The sequence below is a fragment of the Gymnogyps californianus genome, chromosome 25 (genome assembly GCF_018139145.2).
Source record: "Gymnogyps californianus isolate 813 chromosome 25, ASM1813914v2, whole genome shotgun sequence".
NCBI classification, from domain to species: Eukaryota; Metazoa; Chordata; class Aves; order Accipitriformes; family Cathartidae; genus Gymnogyps; species Gymnogyps californianus.
The window spans coordinates 1,683,347-1,709,612 of record NC_059495.1 but is presented as its reverse complement, the minus strand read 5'-3'; the positions used below and the strand labels follow the sequence as shown (position 1 = coordinate 1,709,612).

Sequence of the window (26,266 nt, the reverse complement as noted above, 5' to 3'; positions counted from 1 at the left end):
TATTGGTTTTTATTTGATAAAAGGTGATGCATTTTCTCTTAGCTTCATTTGCATGTTGCAGAGGAATGTAATTCAAAGGAAAAGCAGTGGCAACATAAAACTGAAAGTTTGTGCTGTCAGTGGGTTTGCTTCTAGACTTCTAGCCTGCGTTTCTTTCCACTAACTTCCATAAATTCCATTTGTTTCCAGATGTTAAAGACAGTGTCAGCAGGCAGGGTGAGCTGCTCTGAAAACCCAGTGCTTGTATCAGTACTTGAGTGGATGCTGAAACCTTCTCCACCCAGTTCTAGCTGCACATATTTAGAGCTGCGTTTAGATATATTAAAAACTGGGTGTATAATTCAGATTCCACAACCTTGATGCCAGAAGATAGCACAGTCTGACCTCCAGGCCTCAGAAATTCACCTTGTTCCTGTGCACTGAGGCCATAAACTGAGACATCCTGCTGGTACTGTTTCAGTTGGGCTTTTGTCGGCTGTTCTGTTACAGGGTGGATGCAGATTTGGATCAGAGAATTCAGACAGCTGGAAATAGACTTGTGTTGGCTGTTGTTTATTGCGCTCTACTTACTTTCCTTCTCCCCTATCTCCTCCTCAAAACAGTAACTCAAATATATTTAATTTATTTTTTAAGACTATTTTTGAGAAAGCAATGAGATAGTAAGGACAGTGTTTTGGAAAGTATTTTTGGTACTCTTTTTATACAAAATTTTTTCTTCTAAACAGTCACAGCAGTCAAATTATCTGCTTGATGATGCTTCCTAGGGGCACTGAGAAATGGCCAGTGAAAGAGCGTGAGTGGAGGATTCTTACAAATGGCAATTCTGTTTGTATCGCAGTTGCATAGCTCCAGGCTTGTTCTTTGCAGTCCTGCCTGCTGTGTTTGTATAAAGGGATGAGTCAAGTTTTTTTAATCTCCTTTTCTCTACCTGCTTCAGCTTGCTGCAGCCACAGTGACCACAGTGACTCTTCTAAATACAAAGTGCCCTGTCAATCTGCTTTATTGGGCTATTGTTAGAATCGTTACACCAAGGCAGAGTAGCATCCCAAGCTTTGAGGGAATTGTTTAATCGAGCTTGAAGGTGCTGAAAGCTGTTTAGATCCAGTTGATCCCAATAATTCTTTATCTGGGGGAATAAAAGCCTGATTCTTGTCAAAGGTGTGGCAGAGGCAATGCTTTGTTCTGTGCTTGCTGTCATGGAAGCAATCAGTGTGACTCACATTTATGGCCTGGGTCCCTTTTAAGAAGGGTTCAGGGACATTTTCCCCTGATTCAAAAAAGAAGTAGCTGATCACATAGGCATAGCTGCGGGATGTGAAAAATTCTTATCCAAGGGATTATTCTTTTGCAATTTCTTTTCCTAAAGCTATTCAGGAAATGTAACCAACAAATGGTTTCCTATTTGGATGGCTCTGTATTTGGGTTCACTTCTCTTTGACTATTATCTGGGAAGGAAAACTCAAGAGCTTAGTTAACCTCTAACAACTGTTGGAGCTCTAGGCTGCTTCCTAATACATCTGTTCAAAGGGAGGCATATTGTTTCATGTGTGGATCCCCAGCTGTATTCTCCTAACGCATCTCAAATCTCTCTCCATTTTATTGAAAGCGGGCCTTTGTTTGCTGTGGTTCCTCTTGTGCTGCAGTGACAGTGAATGGTGTACATCTTGTGAAAGACTGCTTGATTTGTGATGACAGTTGTCTCAAGCATATCAGTGACAGAAAGGGAAACTGTTGCTTTTGGTGTTTGCACTGAATCCAAGCAAGAAGAGGTAGACTATTAGATGCTAGCACACTGTGGCTCCTGTAAAGAAGCTGCCACATGCCTAGCACAAGATTAGCTGGAGTTGTGGGTAGCCCAGGAATTTGAATCATCTGAATTCGACCATAGACAAATACTCTGTTACACTTGGTCTCTTTACATATGTATATATTACCTGTATACTTAGGGGAACATCTTCTAGCAATTTTTTTGTAAAGAATAGATGGTAGGCTTTCAAAGGCAGAAATGGTAGTGAGGTACTAATCTCACAAGAATTTCTTTGAAAGCTATTCTGTATTTTGTTCACTGATATTTATTTAGTTGCCATTCTGGTATTAGTCACAGCTCGTTCATATTGTGAATTCATAGCATGCTAGATAACTGCTGTTTGTAGAGAGCCTGAACCTTCAGAGAGTTGCTACAATAGATCTTTGTAATCTTAGGGGCTGATTGCTAGTTTGGGGAGAAAGAAATGTGCTGCTACTGCCAGAAGGTTACCTGTGATAGAAGTGGCATGAAGATAGGGATTCCTGCTACTGGAGGAACTCTGTTGCCTCAAAGGCAAATACTGTCTAAGTTCACTGATTGTATTCAAAGTCAAGAGTAGTGCATATCAGAAAGAGCATTGAGAACTGGGAAGTTTAGCTATTAATGGAACTTAAAAGGTAAACAAAGAGATGAAGTGCTCTCAGCTCTTGACAGACATAACTGTCTGTCAAGAATCTTAAATGACCCCTAGTGCTAGAGTGAGATGATCCAATGTTGAGTAGGATAGCTGCCTCCCCTTTCTCTCTGTTGCAAATTTTACGTGTTGTAGTAGATGCAATCTACTATTTTTTCTTTCTTTTATTTCTGTTTTGTGTAGTTCTTTCAGTTTTTTGCTTTGTTATATTCCTCCTTGCTGCTCTTCAGTATTACACATCACTGTTTCCTATTTATCTAATCTCCTGAAAGTGCCATTACTGTAATATAGCCAGATCCCTGTCTTTGTAATTCATTCAGCCCTAGAACACCACGAAGAGGCAGATAAAGACTGCTAAGGAAACCCGAGTATGCCTTGGCAAGGAAACACAGCATCATTGCATATCTATCCTAGCTGGCTTTAGAATTGGGTTTTCCTTTCCCCTAACCAGCTATACGAGTACTACTCTCTGGTCTGGACTGCACAGACTGTTGGGTTCTTCCTGTGAAATCAACAGGACATTCTCCTCAAACTTATTCACTGAAAGAATCAATATTCTGTACCTAAGAGAGTGTTTAGAGACTGTACTCGGAGAGTGTGAAGGTTTGAATGTCCCTTTATGCTCCTTCCTCAGATATCGGCATCCTTCCCCCCCCAGCCCGCCCTGGTTTCTCTTTAGGCTGGTGTTACTATGGCCTGTCATTTGAGAATATCCTGGTAACAGATGATCTTGTGGAAGCACCACACAAATGCATAGGTCGTAAATCTGCTGGCAGGAGCTAGAAAATGTGTCAGTAATATGCAGACCATTGAGCAAGGTTTCAGATGTGTATACTCTTTTGAAACACTGGAGTCAGAAAGGGTGGTGTGATACCATAAAGGTGACTTTATGGTATGTAAACAGCATAGCTGCAGTCAGCACTAAGTGCTAAAAAAAAGTTAAATTCGTTTACATCCTAGGAAGGTCAGAAGGACTTTAAATTTAATGTCTTGAAAGGGGGCATTTCCAGAGAGATGTAAGAGAATTAGGTATTATCGAGTGAGTAGGAATGGGATGTCTTTGGATAGCTGTGCTGTCACTGTGCACTTTGCAGTCATTCTAAATTGCATGCTCAGCTCGTGGTACAGAGAACACTCGGTCAGTGCTCACTCAGAGATATCAAAAGTGATATGAAAAATAAGTGTTTGTCACTACAGAAGGTGTCATGCCTCTCCTCTGAGACACACAACTGAATTGATGAACACTGTGCATTGTTTCTCCTTGAGGGCATCTGATCGTGATGTGCTATATCCTTCCTCCCTGATCTCCAGCCCCACAGACATTAAACCACTTTGCCCTTGTGTTGTGAGTACTGTCTCAGTTTGTGCCTTTTTCTGATCTGGCTGTAGGCACAGCTGGGGTTTCGCTGTCAAGTTCAAGTTTTATTTTGCCTTTTTTTTCAGTCATGTCTGTAGTATTTTTCTTAGTGGCCAAAAGACTCAAAATCCTGCCGTATTTAGGCTGAGCTTTTGGATGAGTGGAGGCATGTCTCTGGACTAACCTGAGACTTGAAGTGTTAATAAGCAGAGACATTTCAGATCAGATTAGAAATGAAATGTGGGTCAGTAAGTGTTTCAGTTTGTAATATTATTATGCCGAGAGAATGTTAAGAGTGAACATGGGGAGGGAACCTGAGACGATTCGTCTCCCCATTTTTCATCGCCCTAAAGCTGAGCTGTGTGGTCAACAGGTGTTGATTTAAGGTTAATAGAGAAAAGACAGAAAATTCATGTAGAATCTACCAGCATTTGTTGCCAAGGTTAGTTTTCTACAGATACCCACTAAAGAGTGACTTCCAGTGTGGATTCTCCAAATGCGTTGACAAATTCTTGTATAATAAAGATGGCAGCTGGATAAAGCAGAGAAGCCAGACCTTTGGTTTTCAGCCCTGAGACTTGTTGAGAAGACAGACAAACAAGCTCTGTCAGAGAAGGGTGAAATATCCTGCTGATACTGGCTTAGCCAGGTCCCAGGTTGCACTTGGTGTCTCCTGTCTTTGCTTGAGATGGGCTGTCCTGAAGCTGGAGGGTTTGCATCTTTTCCAAAAGCAAGTACAAAGATATGAAATTGTTCTGGCAAGGGCCACTCCAGAAATGCAGAGAGAGGGGCAGACTACCTTGCACGTGCAAGTGTGTTCTGCTGTAGATTCCTGTCCACTTCTTTCACCTACGGAGAAATGGTGGATTTGTCATGTAGCACGTGCTGAACATGATAACAATTCATGCTGTGAAATCAAAAGGATTTAGGTCCTTATTTAGTTCCGAAGTTCAAATCAGAACCTTGAGGGTCAGTGGCAAAGTAGTGGAAGGCTAAAGGAGTAATGGTTTTGTGGGAAAGGAAGGATGTGGGGGAGATGAACTCCTAGGGAGCTGTGGTGGATATAACCCCATAGTAAATTTGCATTAATGCAAATCTGTAGTTAAGTGTATTTAGTGTTCCGAGACATTCCGTTTGCGTGGCCCCAGATAGATCTTCAAGAGCAGTACGTGCATTAGCCTTCCTGCTTCTAATGTGGAAGGATGACTGCAGCTCACCGCAGTTCATTCACACTCTGCTTCACTTGAGTCTTTTTGAATTTAGACAGATATAGAACCAATACCCAGCAATTAACACACTTTCCTCTGCTTAAAGTGGCATGTTATTTACTTAACAGGTAAAGCCTGCTGTGTTAGCCTCAGTCTTAGCCCAGCAGGGAGACATCCTCCCTGCCTATTACCAAAATCATGGCTTAATTTGAGCTCATTTCTTTTGTTGAAATGCAAAACTAATTACATTTAACTACAGATGAACAGGAAGTTGCATTTGCAGAGTTTTTTCAAATCAATGGGGAGTTATTCAGCATTATTTCGGGGATGGGGAACTTTGTAACCAGATAAAAGATATGGGGGAGGGCAGAGCTATAAAAAGTGTTATTGTGTGATTATGAAGGGGCCTTTTAATGCAGTTATTATGTGATGCTAAAAAGGCCTTTATTGCTTGAAGTTGGAAGCGGAATACAAATGGGCTCACAGTGTCTATTAAATGAAAAGTGGAAAAAATAGTCTCCATTTCCCTGAACTGCAAAGCAAAAATAACGATTAAGTAGTGATTAAAATCCGTGGCAGTGCTGGGTTTGTTAGTTTGATCATATACCAAGCAATAAAGTTTAGCAAGTAGGGAGCAATTGTTTGTGTAATTTAAGGCATAGTTCATTGTTATGATGAACCTGTTTATCCAGGTTATGATGTCAGCAAATTGTTCTGCTGATAAAGGCTGGTTGAAACAATTAGGGTTGAATTCTCCCTGGTGTAAAATAAGTACAGATGAGCTTGATCTGAATAATTCAGAGGAACATTTCTTCTCAGATGATAGTTGCTTTCCAGAAGTTATCTTCAGTTTCCCTGACTGAAGGCTGCTGGACACACACAGCTGGGCTCTTTTGTGCCTGATTTCATCACCGGGGGTCTGCTTCCCAGCCCTTTGTCAACTCAGTTTGTAGGAGAAAGCCTTAACATTGTTTGCAAACACATGGAGAACAAAAACCAGGGCAGGTTCCAGCCTGGAGCAGACCCACAGCCTATCCAATCCATTTTCTTGACTCCTACAGAGAACCACCACCAGAAGAAAACACAAGAAACTGGAAAAAGCCAAGTATAATTTTGCTTCTCAACATCTATGGCACAACAGAAATGTTGAGATGTCTTAGAGTATGTTTTGTGCCTTTAATAACTACAAGATGATTGCTCGCTCCACCTAGTGATTAACAACCAGAAGTCTTTCTGCAGGGAGTGATTGCTGACTGGATGTAAGCAAAGGCATGGCAGTCAGACACGACTTTAAGGTTCTTATGGCCGTTTCTTAGAATAGTGCAGTATCTTGGATTCCCTTGTGCTAGGCACAGTATAAATGCAAAACAAATGCTGTGGTTGCTGCTTAAAGACAAATGAAGGATGAGAAGACACAGATGAGTGCAGGCAGATTGACTCCCACTAGGAAGTTCTGAGGAGTTGGCGGCCTAGAGTGCTTGTACTCAGTTCTGTAGTCCAGCAGGTTCCCCTTGGTGTGTTTCTGCATATATGAGCACTAGGAATTTCCTATCCCAATGGAAACAAGAGCAAAATGACACACCTGAGACTGCAGTTACATTTTGATCATTTTACTTCAGCCTTCAGCAAGGGGAGAACTCTCATGTGAAGGTGGGGCAGAAAAAGGCAATGGAGTTACCTAATCCATGCATGACAACTGTGACAGCTTCTAATCGCTCAGACTGGAGTGCAGATGATCACCAGCCAGACCCAGGCAGGTAATTTCTGCCCCCCTTAAACGGATGAGGGGGTTGAGCTGCATAGGAACGCCAGGGTCTCTTTTCCTTCTTGTGAACACATGGTATCTTACATGCAGCAGCAGAAGTAGCATCTAAATAATTTGGTTTTGGTATATTAAGCTGTATGTGGCAGGTGATGTGCCATTCTGCCCTGCAAGTGCCTGGCTGGCACGTGGTTATGCTGCTCCAAGGACGGGGTGGGGCTGCAGCGTGAGTCTGGGTGGCTCTGCACTGTCAGTGGACTCCAGGGAAGAAATGAATGGGCTAGGGCTAGGCTGCACCCTGGTGCAGATGACTCTTCTGTTGTGCTACTCTAAATCAGCTGAGCCCAAGGGGTGTCCTTTTTTTGGTCTGTGCCTGCTCCTTTTGCACCATCACAGGAAAGAACGAAGTTCTGCTTTTGTGCTGCGCACCTATATCCAAAAGATCTACTGTACTTCTTCCTTTCTTCAGGTGTGTGACTTGCTTGCAACTGAGGCTGAGTCCTGTCCTTCTCCTTAATCTGTTTAACAAAGCTGATTTTGTAAAACTGCTTTCACAGAAAATAATACCCCACCCAGTGCAAGCAGAGAGGCTACAGTGGTCATACAGTTCCCCCATTCAAAAAAATCAATACATTTAAAAAAATCTTACTGCATTGAAGAGGGGAAAAAAAAGGGGGGGGGGGAGAAAAAAGAGAGGTTTGATTCATTTGGCTGGTGCATCGTGAACCCCATCCTGGCCATCACTGAGTATTTCTCATGTAGTCACAATTTCATTGAAAATGCAAGCATACCATCACCTTGCGTCTCTGACTTCAGCCAGGGCACCTGGCAGTGGTGCAGGAGAGTGCAAGGTCACCTCGGGAGCCCAACCCAGCAGGCAGTTAACACTTCCCTTGTGAGGTGTTCCCGTGTAATAGCAGTATCTTGTCAGCACCGATGAATTTATCATGCTTGTCACTGCCTCCTCCTTGCTGTCCTCATCACCAAAGCTGCAAGCTGTCACTTCATTATAGTCATATGGGGAGCTTCTCAAAATGTCCTTGCACTGACAGGACACCATATATGCGCAAGTGGAAATTGCTTCTTTTCTATGCTGACATCATCTTACAAGAAAGGACGCTGATGTTTATGAAGCTGAAATACACAAATAATGGATGACGATCTCTTCAGAAAGATCTATGACATATTTTTTAGGTTGCTAGTCAATGTAGGAATACCAAAATGATTAGGTTTTACTGTAGTGGGGAGTTACCAATACAAAACATAGTAGCCACAATATCTCTCTTGAGTTACATTCTCTGAAAATTTAAAACTCTAGTTCTGCAAGAAGTGAAATTGATTATTGCAGCACAGTGTGTGCAAAAGCACCTGGATTATTTAGAAGCCTGAACTTATAAACTCATCAAAAGCTGGGACTGTATGCTAGTCAGAACGTATAGGGACTTGGATTGCTAAGTGCCAAAATCGATCACATATCAAATTTCTTCAGAATGTGTTGCTGTTGGTTGCTTATGTAAATGATGTTGAAGCAGAGACTCTGTTGTATGTGTCTGGCAAATATGACTGGGAGCTGCTCTGATAATGCCACCGTATTAGTGGCTTCCTTAAATGCCATGCAAAAGAGTAGCAGACACTGAACAGAGGACTCTGTGTTAGAAACTAAAATGTGATTGTTGATGTTGACATAATTTCTGTCAACATTGAGATTGCAGGGAAATCAATTCATGGCAATATGGAGGAGAAAACTGTACTTAGGGATATTACCCAAAGGGAAAAGGGCAAAATACCTGTTGTGTGTGCCTCAGAAGGCAGCCCTGCTTATCTAATCCTGCAGACGTGCTAAGAATGATAGACTAAAATTTAAAAAAAACACTTGTTAACTGTGTACCTATGGTTATTTTTGTTTTTAATACAAAGCTACTAAGTACCACTTCAAGACATATTTGAAATTACCTGCATTAATAGTAGGAGAAGGAAAATGCAAAATGATTTGTCTAAGTTGGCCTGAAACAATGCACTGCTGGTATCTTTTGTATTTCCACTGCAGGTGACCTGCTGAGCCTGGTGATTTTTCACTGACACTGGGTTCACTGGTAGAATACAACTTGGAGAAGGAACAATATTATTCATTCTTTGAAATATTAACTGACAACCTGTTTTCACCTGACACTTATCAGGATGCTGAGAAACTCTTGAGAAGTAGAAGAGAAAGAGCATTCAGGAACCTGTCCAGCTGTTACATTGAGAGCGACATCATATCTGTACTGTTAAGCAGTTGTGTATCTGCAGACAAGAAAAGACCAGAAGATTGTGCTGGCTTTAGTTCACCTACCGTGCAGAATGACACTGAAATGTAGGGGCAGTCTAAATGTCTGATGCACAAAAATGCACGTGGGCAGTGAGGTACATAATAGCAGCTACTGATCGTGGTGTCTGGTTTTCTAATGAAATGATAGAGAGCTGGCAGTGGATGTGCTTACTTTGGTCTTTTGCAGAAGTTCAGAACTGCCAGTAGCAGCTGTGAAGAAGGTAGGCAACTAATTTTTCAGGTTCTGGACATTAAGAGGATTATTTGTGCCATTTGAGGTCTTGAGCAATTAAGAGGAGGAGGAAGTTTCTCTTATCTCCCCAGCCTTAAGAGCTAATCATTCTTCTGGCCAGATGGATAATTTGGAGATTGCAGTGCATATTTATGTCTTACCTGCCACTTCTTAGCTGCCTCTTTGATTTATAGGAGCTGTTTTCTAAGGATGCTGTTGCCAGCGAGTAATTCTTGGTGACTTGGAAAGCACCGGCTGTATTTGAGTGTATTTAGCAAAGTATAGGGGTTTGACCTTTCCTAGAGATGGCTAATATAGGAAAAGTAAATAGCTTGATATGTGAAGTGTACAGTACACATGGGCATGGCAGTCTATTTCAAGGAATCATTATGTATTATATTGACATTCTTAGACCTTAGATGCAGCAGTGCTGAAGACGACTTGAATAGTGGGTCAACAGCCTTGAATGTGTCAGATATGCTTCTCCTTCCAATTTCATAAACAAATCAGAGTTTGAGCCAGCTCTGGATTCTGATAATCTTCACCTTATTGCCATGGTCTGAGCACATCAGTCTTCCATACTTGTCTTTCCTGTTGCCTTTGTGCCATGGAGAAGATGCTTCTACAGTTTACCATAGCTGGGGACTAGTCGTTGATTGAAAGTGACTTGTCCAGTGCCACACAGGGAGTCTATGGAGGGACAGGGTGTCCAAAATAAATCTTGAAAGCCTAGGCTAGTGCCATAACTGCAGCATAATGCATTCTCCCAGAATAAAGCCATCCTATGTGCCTCCCTGGCTCAGTGTTGTCTAGTTTGAATAGTTCATTTGCTTTTACTTTTATGATCTGTATAGTTATGTGCCCAGCTTTATAAGCTGATCATGACATCATATGGTCTGGAATATCCCTTTGGTCAGTTGGGGTCAGCTGTCCCGGCTGTGTCCCCTCCCAACTTCTTGTGCACCCCCAGCCTCCTCGCTGGTGGGGTGGGGTGAGAAGCAGAAAAGGCCTTGACTCTGTGTAAGCACTGCTCAGCAATAACGAAGACGTCCCTGTGTTATCAACACTGTTTCCAGCACAAATCCAAAACATAGCCCCATACTAGCTACTACGAAGAAAATTAACTCTATCCCAGCCAAAACCAGCACACTGTGTCACTGCAAATCAGGGAATTCCTCAGTATGTGACTTGTGCCTTTGAATAAAGATTGAGTTTATGGAGTTGCTAATGTTGTAGCAAGCTTGGACAGAGCAACTTGGAGAAAAATAATGATGATGCCTGTCGAGATACTTAATGTGACCTTAACATCCTAAATTACAAAGAGGTTGAGACAAATGCACAGATAATTCTATAAGGTCCTGCAAGAGTGCTCTTGATAGGATGGATGGGTTGCTATAGCAAATCTGCTATGCCCAACTCTCTATGTTTAGAGGGTAATGAAAGTATTGGATACCATTTTGGAAGCTATTGCTGCTAAGGATCCCCCATTTCTATCAGCTTAGCAATAGGATCTAAGTGTAGCTTTGTGTTGGTGCAGAACACTCTCATAGTATCAGTATGTACATTTAAAGCCGTGCCTGTGTGTTTTCAGATACATCCAATATAGGTATGCAGAGAATATAAGCTCTGTAGAGTATCCCTGTTGGGTAGAAAAAATTAAAGAGGAAGTACTCCTTGCTTGGATGGAAGCTCTGTAATTCATCTTCTGTACAGGACACTAAATGAGCAGAACAGACAAGAACAGCAGGTACCCTGAAAAGTAGAGCATACTATAGTAACTCTAATCTGCCATTCCAGGGCCAGCCTAGCACTGTTACTGATATTCTGCGCTATTTCCCAAGCCAGCTTAATACTATGGCACCGCCTGCCAGTGACTGTCACCTCGTCACTGTTTAATAGCAGTGTTCAACAAGACACTGACATTTTAAAAAACCAAATCAGTTCTTCTGACAGCAGCAGTTTGTTGAATGACACTGGCCTTATGCAGTTTTTCTGGGGTAAGGTAAATCAAGTGTAAAGGGCCTGGATTTGTGTGTGTTGGCTCCCTCTCTCTTAGAATAAGCGTTTGAGGGGAGGCCTTTTTTTGTTTGTTTTTACAGCTTGTCCTTTGAGGGAAGTAAATGAATGCTAGAGGAGAGATGAAAGCAGGGAGAGCATCTTAAAACAGAAATAGACAGGTTGTCCCAGCAGTATGATACTGACCCAGAACCATGGACGTGTGAGCAAAGTACCACTGGGATACGAGCTTGTAGCGTGTTATCTGCCACACAGCTACTTATGTGCACCTTCTAAATCAGTCCCACTTCTTAATGTGCAGTAGATTGCCTAGTTCTATTGGTTTTCTTCAAACAGTGTGAACAGAAAACTGTATGTTGCTGAGCCCCTTGAAAAGATGTGCTTGAGGGGCATCCCTGTTGTTTTCTGTGCTGCACAGAGATAACATGTTTTAAATATGATGAAAGAGTGTATAACAGTGCATATGGATTGCTAATAGATGAACCAGGCAATAATGAAGTTACTGTGTTTAGTATGGAGGCAGCAATCACACCACTTTTCTGCATGTATCAGAGGTTTGTGTGATGTAACCTGCTCAAGTCAGCTCATGAAGTCTGATTAGCAGGAAGTGTCTATCAACGAGAAGATTTCTCAGGTTAGTATTTTCTTGTAAAAGGGATTAACTAGGCCTTAAGCTGCCCGTGATGCAGATACAATGCTATGTGTTTCAGCAATCTGATTCAAGAAAAGTCACAAGATACACAGTGTGCACCTGACTTACCCGATCCTCTCAGAGGGTACTTCAGCATCTTGTTCCCGGTATTAGTTTAAAGAAACTGAAGTGTAGTGTGAAGTAGATTTGTTAATACTGGCTCTCTGGTTCTTACTACTCACGAGGTCACAGTTTCTGTGTCATGGTAATTGCTAGGTTTGAAAAGCGCATTTACAGTGTTAGTAATAATATCAGGAGGTTTCCTCTCTGCCTCCCTCATGTCATGGTTGAAGGGACTGTGCTGGCATACAGGGGGACTATTGGTGAAGGAATTGCTGCTCCTCTGCATAACCTTTCCAGAAATTCTCTTAGACCAGTAATTAGGAGATTTAATGATAACTTTGCAGGTGGTGGAGCAGAGGGAGCACTGACTGAATGAGGCATAACCAAGGATGTCCTTCCTTCTCTCGTTTCTAAGACTCCAAAAAGTTTTGCCTTCCTGTGTCCCAAGGGTGGTTTCTAGGTTTCACACTCTTGAAAACCTGCCCATCACTTAAATGCACAGAAGGAGTTGAGCCTTTAGGAAAAATAAGGGAAAATCTTGGGAGCTGGACGTTGTTGCCTGGGCTCAGATCTCTTGCCTGGCCCTTTTGGCTGTATTTACAGTAAGGTATTTCCTCGTTGTGTGATTTCCTTGTATTCTTTGCATCTACTGTGGCGCAGACATGCTTAAAGATGTAAGATAGAGCACAGATGCTGAATTCTGGGGTGATGAAAAGTTCAATGCTTTACGCAGCCTTTCTTCTCATTTCTAGCTGTAACAGAAAGCACCTGAGAATGGAATGAAAGGCATTAATAATCCCAGCCTTTGCCACTGCCTTCCCAGCATGCAGCAACTCTCAAAAGTGTAGAAGAGGTCCATTGGTATATTTATATAGTGTAGTGTGGCAGAAAAAAAAGAAGGGGGGGGAAATAGTTATGAATTTATATTACATTTCGATTAGCTCAAAGCCATTTTACCAGCACCCCAGTGTTTGCTAGTGGTGCTTGGCTGAGTGGAAAGAAAGTTGATGACTAAATGCCCTTCCTTGAGCTGGGCTGGCTTTCCAAGGCAGTGCTGTGGGGGAATTCAATCAACTTCATTGTGTTCCCAGTTGATAAAAAGTGCAGGGATCAGAAGAGTGTCTTGGACAGGCCAAGAGGGGCTGTAATAAGCCCCTTGCCGTTACTCAAGAGATCAAGGGATGCTTTAACGTCCCCTCCTTCTGAAAGCCTCTTGGCTAGGCACGATATACAGCCATACGTGCAAACGTTAGCCAGAACTAGAACACACAGTGCTTGCAAGCTCTGGTTTCAATTCAGTCTTGGCTGGGTTGTTTCTGTTTACTGCTGTATCCCAGTTTTTTTGAGATGGACTACTAGTGTTTATCAGTATAGCCTGCTAAAATCTGCTGAGAGTAAAACTAGAAAAGTGGCACGGACCTTGCACTATTGTTATCCTTTGCGGAGCTCCACTGGCTCCGATTAATTGCTTCCAGTTTACTTATGAAGAGAAACGCTGTGTCAGAATGGTTGTTGGCTAAAAAAATGTGCTCAGACACCTTATCAGAAAGTCCTACTACTTATGTCCTTTTTTAATGGTGGCAGGCAGTGTTCCTTCATTCTGTGTATAGCTATATACTTAATGTCTAACACCCACAGTCCATATGTTTCCCAAGTACTGTAAGGAATGTTGCCATTGGCACATGCAAACAGGTTTTCATTTCTGAAGCAGTACATGTTTCTTAAAAACCCAGGTGTGTTTGGCAGCTAAAACTAATGCCTCTGTGGTCTGGAGGTAAAATTAGGTGCTCTGGGAGAAGGATTTTCTTGCATTACAGCATGAAAACACAGAGGGTGACAGATGAAGCGTTTGCAGTAAAGTTGCTGAGAAGTGCTCTGGCTACATGGGGTAGGGGAATAGCTCGATTAAGATGATTGTTTTCTGCAAGCTAACGGCTGCAGTTTCAAAATAAAACCTATTCATTTTGGCCTCTTGAAATTCATACTTGACCTGGACCTGTTAGGCCACAGAGCTGCTGCAGCATTAAGCTATAGCTGGAGGAAAGCCAGAATCCAATTACATTTTCTGCCTAATGCGTCGTAATTTATGCTATGAAGAAGGCAGTGATGTTGCTGGGGGAAAAGGGCATTGGGCATGCTTGGATATGCATTGTGGAAGGCTGATGGTAAATGAACATGAAAATGGGGGGTACGCTTTCCTTTCTCACTTGTTTAGTACCAATGTAATTCAAATCAGAAAATAAGTAGTCATACTGGACTATACACAACACAGGCCAGAAATTTGGTTAGCTTTCATCTTGGCTGTGTAACTTGCTTTGCTGTGACTGTTCATTCTCCCCTTACTGTACTAAAACAGGATTGTTTTAATAAATTCAGCATCTTTGACTTTTTGCTTTTGGTTTCTGATGACACTTCCAAAATGGTATGTTCCTTCTCCTTCGTCCCTTAAATGCTAATCAGTTTCACTTTCGTAAATAAATGAGGAAAAAATATGGGAATTTTTTTTTTTTTTTTTTGCAGTAATGGGACTCCAAATGTAGGCTCCTAAGCTGTGCTTAGGTACTGAGGTAGGAGACTTACCCTACTTCTTAGAGAGCTGCTCAGAGAGGTTGGTTATTCTTAAAAGCCCAACTTTTAATTTAGATATCTAAATACAGATTCAAAAACTGAACTTTGGACTTCTGTTGTCAATGTTGGCCTTTCTTTTTTACTTTGAGTGAAGGTGAGAAGGCTTTTACAGCAGCAATTATCAGAGCCTCTGAACTTTAACAAACATTTAACTGTTTACCCAGGAGCTCTAAATATTCCTTAATAAATTGTTCTTATTTGGGTGAGACTAAGGATTCTTGGTTTTGTAAATTTAATTTCTAAACAGGAGCTATCATGCACATGGCGAAGACAAGATCATAAAAGACAGTTTAATTGATAATTTGAAAACACTGTAAAAAGATCCCATTATTAAAAAGTGCCTGTCTCTTGCTGACGCTCCCAACTTCTGGCGTGTTCATACTGGAAACTACTGTAATGTCATTCTGGAGTATTTGCATCACTGCACATTGCTGCAGCTGCTGCCCAAAGACATGAATTGAGTTTGTAATATTGTCTATGCTCAAATCTAGTTCCATTGTAATGCAGAAGGATAAATGTTTTAGATAGTACTGCAAAGCAGAAATCTGGTCTGGAGGAACTCAGAGGTCTGGATTTGAGGCATTTAAGATCTTTGTAGTACCTTTGCACTCATTCCATACAGCAGAGACTTTCCCAGGAAGAGCAGCCCAGAATATGATTCCAAAAGTAAAATTCAGATGCTGGAAAGATCAACAAAAATGAGCCTATAGAAGTAGGCTATTTAGTCCTCACTGCACTGAATCTAATAAACCTTTAGCCTTTTATTATATTTCGCTCTTTGTACTTGCAGTTCTGTTTGGGATTGAATTATGTTAAAGTAGTATAGTTGAGAAATTAGATTACCCAGAAATAAAACAGGCTGAATGCAGGCACTAGAAGGGCAACGTGTAGTTCATTGAAAAGTACAAGGAAGGTGAGAGAGTACCCTCAGACAAGACATGTGAGTTAAAGATGTCCAAAGGGAGATTGAAAACATCTGAGAATCATTTTAATTTCTTTCAGCAACAGTATCCTCAAATATTCTCTCTGGAATTATTATCTAACTTGGATTATTTTTAAATGATTCCTTTGAGGCTGTGCTGGATTCAGTTGTAGGGAGCACAGAAGGTACAGTATCTTTCACTGACTCCAGGCTCCCTCAATTCCAGACAAGCATGTAATAGATGCTTCACTCAGGTCCATGGAACATCTGCTCCATCTCTGCTGCCAAAACACCTTCAGTCTCTTATTTAAAAATAAAATAGAATTAAATAAAATTAACAAAAAACCCCAAGAAAACAACAACTAAAAAAAGCTAACATAAAAGCCAAAGCACTGATGATATTCCATGAGAAAACAGCGGAAGAGACCAAAGTATTGCTAATATTTTCATCTCTGCAGTAGGAGGGAGTTAGGTGAAATGTGCCTGGATGAACTTGGAAGCAAGTCTCAGCCTGTACTGTGAAGGCAGAAATCACAAACTGTCAATAGTCCTTGTCAGTATATACTGGAGGAAATTTCCTTCCTAATCCAGGTATGCTCTGTCTGCCATAAACATCTCCGATTTGCTGGCTGTTTGGACTAGGTTTCTGACTGGAAGATCAGAGCAAGAGATCAAGGAAGATCAAGGACCCAGAGTATGCCAATGACTTCCACTCTGCATTTGTGTTGGTTGGTGACTGTATATGGTATCATATAGAGCAACAAGTAGTCTCCAAAACAAAGATAATTTGTATTTGCTGCCAGGACAGGCCTTTGAGACAGTTCCAGTTTGAATTCAGAGGAGTCCTTACAGGCTGCTTGATGTTCTGGTGTACACACCAAGCGCGCTCTCTAGTATTGCAGTGTGGTAGAGATTTGAACATAAATCAGCCCTTTCTGTATCATTCCGTGTGGTTTTACAAAGGGCTGGAAGCAACTCTGAACGTTAGCAACTTCTTTTGGGTCCTCAGGGGTCCACGGCACTGTACATTCAGATAGATACTGAAAGAGCAATGCTTATGAAGCCAAGAATGCTCCACGCTATGCTCTTCCATTGGATGAGTAAAGGAGTCACGGGGATTGGAAGGCTGGCAAAGCCTTTTCGCTGAAGACCACTCCTATTGTCTAACCATCTTTTGCGTGCTCATTTCTTTTCCAGCCTCTCTACAAGTAGACATTGTTCCAAGCCAGGGGGAGATCAGCGTTGGAGAATCTAAGTTCTTCTTATGTCAAGGTGAGTGGTGGCTTATGGCATCATTTGTCTCTATCTGGGTTTGCTGGGAAGGTCAATCAATGTATTAACTCTGGGATAAAAGCTTCAGTGCCAGGTCTAGCTGCAAGATCTCTTGCTCTTTCTTCCTCATATGCCCTTATGGTTTATAAGACTGAGTAGCAAAGGCAACACCTGCTGTTTACTGGAAGCAGTAAATGCGTTCTCCCTTGAGAACTGGCAACAGAAAGCAGCTCCAGCAAACAGATTTTAAAATGAAAAAACAGGTACTGAAGCGTTGTCTCTAAGCTTGAGTAATAGCCACAACAATGGCACCTTGCATCATTCCACAGCTCTTTGATCTTTTGAATTTAGAATTAAGCCTGTTATTTTTCCAAATTATTTCTCTAATCAACTGCTATCAGCAGTAATGGGAGTGCTAGGTGACTTGAGAGTTGTTATCTCTGCAACTAAGGATTTTAATGCTGCTGAAAACCTGCATTTCTTGTGACACAATTTACTGTTTGTTCAGGCCACCAACGGCCCCAGGCTGTTCTCCTGCACAACGTGGTGCAGTGCTGACACAATCCATGTGCCCCAAAGGGGGTCCTAAAATTTTGTGGCATTTTCCAAATTAGCATCCATGTGTCCTCTTCAGAGGTTCTCCTGAAAGCAGCTGGCCTGGTTTCTAACGGGAGGAATTAGTATGTTGGAGCACTGACATGATAGCATCCTGAAGCATGACACAGAGCAAATAGGTGCTATAGTGAGCTCTGGGAGCAAAATGCCACCAGAGGACCACAATTCCTCAGGAGCATACTGACTGAGACAAGTAATGAGGCAGTCTGATCTAGGAGTGCTTAACTGCAGAGTAATTTGTTAATGCCAGTGCTTTAAAAATGGAAGTATACTCTGAGCAAGTGCTGTTGTGATGATATTTGCATTCAGAAAACTGTGGGATCAATTAAAGCCCCTCCAATAATAGGAGTTTGTCCCAAATAACAAAGCCACACTGAGGAATGCAAAGATGTGAGCTGCAAGAAAGAGACAGCCTGGAACCACTTTAACAATTCTGATTTACACTGGATGCAGCAGGAGGTTTAAGCTGATCAATGCCAGAACTGCTGCTACAGCAGTGTCACCATTTTGGTATGCAAAGTAGCCCAGCCTGCAAATATGGGTATTTATTGAAAACATGATTGAGCTGAGCAGGAAGAGGATTTTTTTTTTTCCTTGGGCTGATCTGCGTAGTGAAGGGACTGGGACATGGGTTCCCAGGATGCATAGAAGGCCATTCTGGGCTAAAATGAGTGTACCCCTTTAGATTATAAAACCAACCTAATATCGTTTTTGCAGGACAGCAGCAGACCATTCACAGTGCTGTGAGAGAGAATTTTCTTTGCTTGCTTCTCAGGTACCAGAAGCCCTTCCCCGGGTCAGTCTTCTGCATAGTGCTGCTGGTTGTATTTAATTCCCTCTGCGCAGATTTGTTGGGAACTCATTTCGATTTGCTCTGTTTTCTTTTGTTGTTCCTAGTGGCAGGGGAGGCCAAATACAAAGACATTTCCTGGTTTTCCCCTAATGGTGAGAAGCTGACGCCGAACCAACAGCGCATCTCAGTGGTGCGAAATGACGACTTCTCCTCCACCCTCACCATCTACAATGCCAACATTGATGATGCTGGCATCTATAAATGTGTTGTCAGTAGCGTGGAGGAGGGAGACTCCGAGGCCACCGTCAATGTGAAAATTTTCCGTAAGAGAGCGGCTCCGAGGCTATTTTCTGGTCTTCCTTGCACATGTATGAGGCAAGATTAGGGAGGCAACCGTTTTACCTTCCTAGAAAAGGCTATTTTTAAAGGGGAAGAAGGAGGGTGAAAAGAAAGGGGATGTTAAGAAGATGCAGCCTTCTCCTTTCTTGGTTTTGAGGGGTAAGTGGGAACTAGGACCTTGGCCTGTCAGGGCATTACCAGCATGTCTACTGCTTAAATTCTCCTGAAAGACAGGAGAGCAAGGGGTAGAAGGAGAAGGTTCTAGCGCATCATAAATGTCTGGGAGCAGTAAGCAGAGAGAGCAGCTTTTGTGGATGACAGATGTGCTAGGAGATAAGACTACTGTTCAGTAAAGAGGATCACACATTCAGAAGGGTTATAATAAGCCATCATCATGTTGTCCAGCAGAGCCATGATAGCAGCTCCTCCCCTTCCTGCCAGGAAGCTGAGCAGTTCCACGTTCACATTTTCTCCTTGCAGTGTGGACAAATTGGTGAGCTCGGTAGAGTATTGATTTGGCCCACTGATATGCCTGGGAGGCAAGGCTGGAAAATGGAGTTCCTGTGTTGCAGTGCATTGAGTCGGGCACACCTTTATCCTCCCCTCTGGAACAAGAAGATTTCTAGAGAAAATGTCCTCTGGGGTTTCTTTGCTTTCCTCAGGCTTGAGTCAGGAGCGCAGTTTGAGGTGTGCCGAGAAAGCTGCAGTGACTTTCCTCTTCCATTGTTTTCAGAAAAGCTGATGTTCAAGAATGCTCCCACTCCTCAGGAATTCAAGGAAGGTGATGATGCTGTGATTGTGTGTGATGTGGTCAGCTCACTGCCTCCTACCATCATCTGGAAGCACAAAGGCAGGGATGTTATCCTAAAAAAAGATGGTAAGGCACAAGAGGTGTCTTGGTGCTTGTCCATTCAGGAGTCAAATGTCCATCTCCCATCAGGGCTCAAATCAGGCTTATACAAGGGGTTCAGGAGAACAAAATGGTGGTGGTCACAAGGGAGGGGAGAAGCAATTTGTACCTAACACTAGGTCTTTAGGATGTGAATTTAGTTTTTCAAGGTGCTGTGGTTTGGCAATGGCAGGGCAATAATGTTCCCACAGAAATGGCCATCAGGCTTTGACACTGGAATAGGCCAAGGAATGCTAGAAAAAATTTTCAGATAAAAGAAATGCCATCGGACAGAAAAGCTGCATGTTGTGACACTCTCCAGTCTTCCTAAGGAAAAGGGGCTAAAAGCTCCTTGCAAGAACCTTTCCCTTTCTTTCAAAACGCTGCAGACTGTCATGCCCAGAGGGGCATTTTCCTGGCAGAGGGGACTCCAGAGCCCTGACTCTGGTTGAGCATTCGTGCCTCAGCTGTGTTTCCCACATCTGCTTGTTGCAGGCACAAGGGAACTGTAGTAAGACTTGAACTCTGCCACCCTTGGGCAAGAGGGGCAAGTTTCAAATTGCTTGTTTTCTGATACTAATTAAATGTAAATGTGTTTGTGTGTGTATATTTATCTGTTTATCTCTCTGTGTGTACTTACGGTATAAAGCACCGGAGCAGTTTGCCTGCTACCCACATCTGGTTTCTTTCTTGGCAATGTCAGATCCAGTTACAGCAGCATCTCCATTAAATGATGGGAAGGGAAATTTTATTACACTAAGCCTTGTCTCAACCCAGGAAGGGCAAGGGGAGGAGAAGAACCTGTTACCTGCAGTGAGCTTTCCTGAGGATCCTTGGATGAACCTTCCTTTTGTCTTTTCTAGTTCGATTTATAGTCCTGTCCAACAACTACCTACAGATCCGGGGAATCAAGAAAACAGATGAAGGGACATACCGCTGTGAGGGCCGGATCTTGGCTCGTGGGGAGATCAACTTCAAAGATATTCAGGTCATCGTAAATGGTGAGCAGCTTAGAGTAAGGCTAGTAGGGGGGCAGGGTATGTAGCACCTGCACTCCAGGCTGCTGATGGAAATGTTACTTTAGATTCACACTCACGATTTACCATCATCTTACTAATCTTTCTCTGCGGTGTCAAATAAAAATATCCATGAAATTGAGTGTTTACCAGATGTTTACAGGAAATGATCATGTCAAGAGAAACCTTAAGTGTCTCATGACTTAGAGTGAGGTATTGATCTTGTTGGGACTCACAAGTGGTTTTGTCCAGAATACTGATTTCCTGTGCATCTCCCCACCCTATGCCCTTCCTTCCCTGTGCTGATTTATTGGAGAGCTCATGCATCAAACCTGTTGATTGAAACCTGCAGGTGATGGTATAAGGGTTTGAATTACTAGTGACATCCGTATTGCAGAGATTTACAGTGAGCCTTCCAGGGCTCGCTCTTGCTCACATCTTCTGTCCTTTCTAACTTGAATGTGGATTCCTTCTCTTCTAGTACCTCCTTCTGTGCGTGCCAGGCAGAGCACTATGAATGCCACTGCCAACCTCAGCCAGTCTGTCACCTTGGCATGTGATGCTGATGGCTTTCCTGAGCCAACCATGACGTGGACAAAGTAAGATGCTGTGTGCAACGTCCTGATTGTGTGTGAGCATGGATGTTTTCACCAAGGCCTGGAAAACCAGGCTGGAGGGAAAGCAACATTTTAACTGGGATAAGATTAATTCGTTTTTCTCACAAGAGAAAGAATGGACTCATAACGGAATTGCAGTTAGCTTCTGTTGTGGGTTAACCCCAGTAGGCAGCTAAGTGCCACACAGCTGCTCACTACACGCCCCCCGAGTGGGATGGGGAAGAGCATCAGAAGGGTAAAATCCAAAAAGTCGTTGGTTGAGATAAAGATAGTTTAATAGATAAAGCAAAAGCTGTGCATGCAAGTGAAGAAAATAAGGAATTTATTCACTACTTCCCATTGGCAGGCAGGTGTTTAGCCAGGTCAGCTGTCCCAGCTGTGTCCCCTCCCAACTTCTTGTGCACCCCCAGCCTACTCGCTCGCCGGGCAGTGTGAGAAACAGAAAACCCTTTGACATTGTGTGTATACTGTTCAGCAATAGCTAAAACATCATTGTGTTATCAATGCTGTTTTGGTCCCAAACTGAAAACATAGAACATATGAGCTACTAGGAAGAAAATTAACTCTATCCCAGCCAAAACCAGTACAGCTTCCTGGAAAAACAAGAATAACAGTAAAAATAGCAATTTTTCACTGTCCCATTGCATCTTTTGTCAAGCTGCAAATAGAGATGAAGCTTCATGCTGACCAGACCTGTCCCATGGGTCGGTTTATTATAATCTGTTGCACTGGTGGGGAAACTTAGGCAAAAGTGGATGCTGTAACTTTCATTTGTCATGCCAGGAGATCTGCATCTAAAAATCTTTCCCTTCATTTCATGGGGTCTAAATTTCACTGTCAGGCAGTGATACAGACTTCAGGTATACTGTTCTTGAAATTGTGTAGCCTTTGGTGAAGGTTATGAGGACAAGTTTTAGTGTTGAAAAAGCTGATGGTAACTTGGAATACTGCCTTGATATGCAAGGACAGAAGCCACCTTCAGTGGTGTTTATAGCTCTTGCATATAAGCTATGATGTGTGTCAGGAGGCAAAAGGTTCAGCTGCCAAGAGCCCTAAGGCAGGAGGGATTAGGAACAGACCAAAATGTAAGCTTTGTAGCCCATAGGGAAAGGAAAAGGTGGTGGTCCCTCTCAACCTGAGGAGTTTCAGTGTCGTAACGCAGTTCTAGCATTAACAACAAGCCTAAAACAAATAGCCTTTGATTGCTTCACCTCCCCAACACAGCAAGTGTGCTTTGTGCCCTGCAGGGATGGAGAGCCAATAGAAGAGGCCGATGATGAAGAGAAATACAGTTTTAACTACGATGGGTCCGAGCTCATCATCAAGAAGGTGGATAAGAGTGACGAAGCAGAATACATCTGTATCGCTGAGAACAAGGCTGGCGAGCAGGATGCCACCATTCATCTCAAAGTCTTTGGTAAACATGCTCTTACCGTCCCCCCTTTCCAATCCGGTTGGTTATTGGTAGCTCACTAGTGCGAGCTGGAAGTAACCTACTTATCCCAGTTAATGCCTGATGTGGCTTATCCAGAGCTGCTTCTTCCCCAGGTAATGCTGTGCACCTCTGCCAGCACGCTAGGCAAAACAGATTCTGTGTATGTGTCTGAAACAGATGCCAACTCCATTCTGCTTCCTCTCCGATAAAAGAAATTCAGTCCTGTGCAGGGGGTGGTGTGAGATTCACATGCTACTTGAAATATCTTCCAGGCCATGAGGGCTGAATCCTAATCCAACCAAAGCTGCTATTTTAAAAGGGCTGTAGCACTTCAGTGGGCCTTGCTATAACCTGGACAGGGAGGTGAACTTCACCCCACCACTGTGTGAATGATCTCAAGCTTGCAGGAATGAATCAGCAGCTTTCCTACCTTCCATGAATCTGGGAGTGTTAAGGAATATAATTCTCCCTGTCCTATCCCTCTGCAGCCACTTGACAAAGCTGCTTATCAAAAGGCTAATTTGGGGCAGAGAGTAGCCAGCAAGGTGGAAGACTTAGCTGATAATGCCAGGGACTGATCATTTGTACACTGTTAAATGGGTTCTACTTCAGATATATCCTCTTGTAGTCCTCTCTTACAAACCTCAGCATGTGTAGAAAAGGTCGTCTAGTTCTGCAAGGAGGTACCCTCTTCTCAAATGTCACCCCGATCCCTTCCCCATATGGCAGTAAACTAGTGCTAATTCAAAAGCCTTTTTTCCCCAGTGTTGCTTGTTTCGAACATTGCTGTTGACAGGCAAGCTTCATTCTGAGCACCAACTGAACAAAGGTTGCTTTTTCTTTTCAGCAAAACCCAAAATCACCTATGTGGAGAATAAAACAGCCATGGAGCTGGAGGATCAGATTACACTGACCTGTGAGGCATCTGGGGACCCAATCCCTTCCATCACTTGGAGAACTTCTACCCGGAACATCAGCAATGAAGAGAAGGTATAACCCTTCCCAAAACCATGGTCTCATTTGCTGGGATCAGTGCAGCTTGTATCTGCCTGCCTCTGCTGATCCAGAATGCATGATAGCCGCACATAGATGCACATGGAAATCATGGTGATTCCCCTCTCTGTAGTGAGAACATGTGTGGTCCTGCACAGACTATCTGCTAAAGGGTCAGCTCCACAGCTGAAGTAATACCATAGATGTCCTTTTGTACAAAGAGCCATCTCGATTTATAACAACTGAGGATATGCTTTTTAATTCCTGCTGGTATCACTCTGAGTTGAATTAACTTGAAAAGCAGTAGGCCCTGGACCCTTGTCAGAGGAGTTTCCAAAGGGACCTACAGTTGCAGGAAGCTTGTGAAAGGGTTTTTCCCTTCGGTTTGCAAGCTGAGAGGTGGGAATGAGCGCTGTGATTCCAGTGTTGTCCATGCTGTCATCATGATGATGATGATATGATCTGGGAGGGTGGCAGGTGGAGAGGTGTGAGGTATTATCTCTCAAAGATGCAGTGGACCAAAATGAGCCTGTTAATTCCTTTTTGCCCTTCTGTATTGTATTCTAATACTGCATGTATCTGAAGCACAAAAGCCTGGCTGCCTTTGTGTTCACCTGTTTTGTTGATCATGTCAATACCATTTTGCTCTTAAAAGGCAAAAATAATTAGCAGTTTTTGTTTTAAAAACAAGTGCTGGTTTTTTTTATTGGCCACAATTCCCCTTAACTAGACAAGATTAGGATGTGCTGTATTACCATAGATATTTCGTAATAGTTGCATAAGGTGATCAGGAGGCATAGTTTAGAGCCAAAGAAAGCCTGGACAAAAGTTGGAGTAAGGAGTTGTTGCTTATTAATAATCTTCTAATAACAGGATGCTTCAAGGCTCAGCTAACTTGGACATACCAGGGGTTCTGACTCAATACGAAGGCAGCAGTTGATAGACTATGAAAGTCTTAAAGTGACAGAGGTATCAGCTTTCAGTCGTCCACACAGCTGCCATTCTGCACTATAGCCTCCTAAACGAGCTTTTTAATTGCCTCCATGATGTCAGCTCTTCACCATGTTGTTAATGTGTAACTTATTAATCAGGGTGCCAAAGTTTTCCAGCCTTAATTCTTTGTTAACATTTTCTGGATTTGAGGGCTAGTGTAAATCCCTGCAATGTTTAGAGAGAGATTTCCATTGCCTTCAAAAGCTGTTGGCTTGGGCTTTCGCTACAGCATGACTGGGGGACCTGTTTTGACAGGATAAGGTTATTCATGGTCTTGTCTCTGTCTAGGAGAGCGGTGGGAGGAGCTAAGTGCTCTAGTGCTTCTAGCGCTAGAGTTTGGATCACAGCCGTGGAAAAGAGCTTTGACAGGGAGAAGAATATAAAAACTGAAATAACACTAAATCAAGTAAAAGTCAGTAGGAGAGCCTGTTTGCAGAGAGTCCCATCTGTCCAGCCTAATTAAACTAACAAGATCTCACTGGCAAAACTGCTAACCATTTTTGAGAGTCTCATATATCCTGCTTGATGCTCTTAAGTTGGTGATCAATATTAAGGAAAATGTTAGTACTCTGATAGTTTCTTATACAGATGGGGGGAAAAATCAAAAGTTTGAGGTACTACCATGTGTCTCATACTGGTTCAAACCTTCAGGGCAAAGATTTTTTTTTTTTTTTTTTTATCATATACCATGCACTTTCTAGGCAGGATTTTTTGTGTGTGTGTGTTTTGGTTTTGTTTTGTTTTTTACTTTTTCCCATTCTCTATCTTGTGCTATAAGTTTAGGTCAATGGCACAGATGTCCAGAAAATCCTCAGGTCAAAATAGCTCTGATAAACGTTCTATTACATGTACAACCAAATGTGTATATTCAGTTTACTATCCAGTTACTGTCTCTGGGATAGCACAGGGAAATGGATGGTCTTTGATGTGGTCTTTGTATTTTTAAAATGATCAAGCCCTACTTTTGAATAGGCTTTAGGTACTTGGATGCATCTGTCTTGCTACATGTTGTTCACTTTTGTAATCATACTTCAGTCCAGATTTTTAAAGGTCTAGATGTGCCTTAACTCCCATGAGCATTTGGTACTTCAGAAAAACCTACCCAAACCCCCAGACAAACAAAAAAACCCACCCTCTCTGGCTTAGAGGTTTTTTCCCGTCCTCAGTCTTTGTCCAAGAACAGAGACAGTCTGACGTGTGGACAAGAGGCAGGAGGTGCTATAGCCCAAACCCCTAGGTTGACAATGTCACAAGTATTTCAACATTCCCACGCTTCCCTGAGAGACCTGTTCGTATCCTAGCATGCATAGCAAAAGATTCTCCTCTCTGTGGCTATGCCTACATAGCATGGCACCCCTTGGACAAACAATCTTTTGCTTTGAGGATGGTCTGCAAAGGTAAGTGGTTGTGACTGTGCTCTAGCAAAATCAGATGATTGGCAACTGTATGCCAACACAGATGAGCAGACCAAACTTCCAGATGCTGGCATGGTGGAAGCTTCCTCTTACTAGTAAGCTGGCAGCTTGCATTCTTCTGCCCTGCAAAGAGTGCAAGTAAAACAAAAAAAAAAAAAAAAAAATTTGCTTATATGTGGTTTACTTTGGTTGTGAATGTAGGAACGTGCTACTTAGGAGAAACTTTTGCCCTGTCAGTCTGAGATTCCTGTCTATCACTAC

General features: G+C 42.6%; 1 protein-coding gene across 2 annotated transcripts in view; it reads left to right on the top strand.

Moving 5' to 3' along the window:
• NCAM1 (neural cell adhesion molecule 1) overlaps positions 1 to 26,266 on the top strand; it is a 147,168-nt gene that overhangs the window by 68,871 nt on the left and 52,031 nt on the right. For both annotated transcript variants that reach the window (XM_050910882.1, XM_050910883.1), the window contains exons 2-8: positions 16,826 to 16,900; positions 18,413 to 18,631; positions 19,381 to 19,524; positions 20,400 to 20,537; positions 21,034 to 21,151; positions 22,417 to 22,586; positions 23,452 to 23,594. In XM_050910882.1, coding sequence (XP_050766839.1) covers positions 16,826 to 16,900; positions 18,413 to 18,631; positions 19,381 to 19,524; positions 20,400 to 20,537; positions 21,034 to 21,151; positions 22,417 to 22,586; positions 23,452 to 23,594 — 1,007 coding nt within the window. The remainder of the gene's footprint in view (positions 1 to 16,825; positions 16,901 to 18,412; positions 18,632 to 19,380; positions 19,525 to 20,399; positions 20,538 to 21,033; positions 21,152 to 22,416; positions 22,587 to 23,451; positions 23,595 to 26,266) is intronic.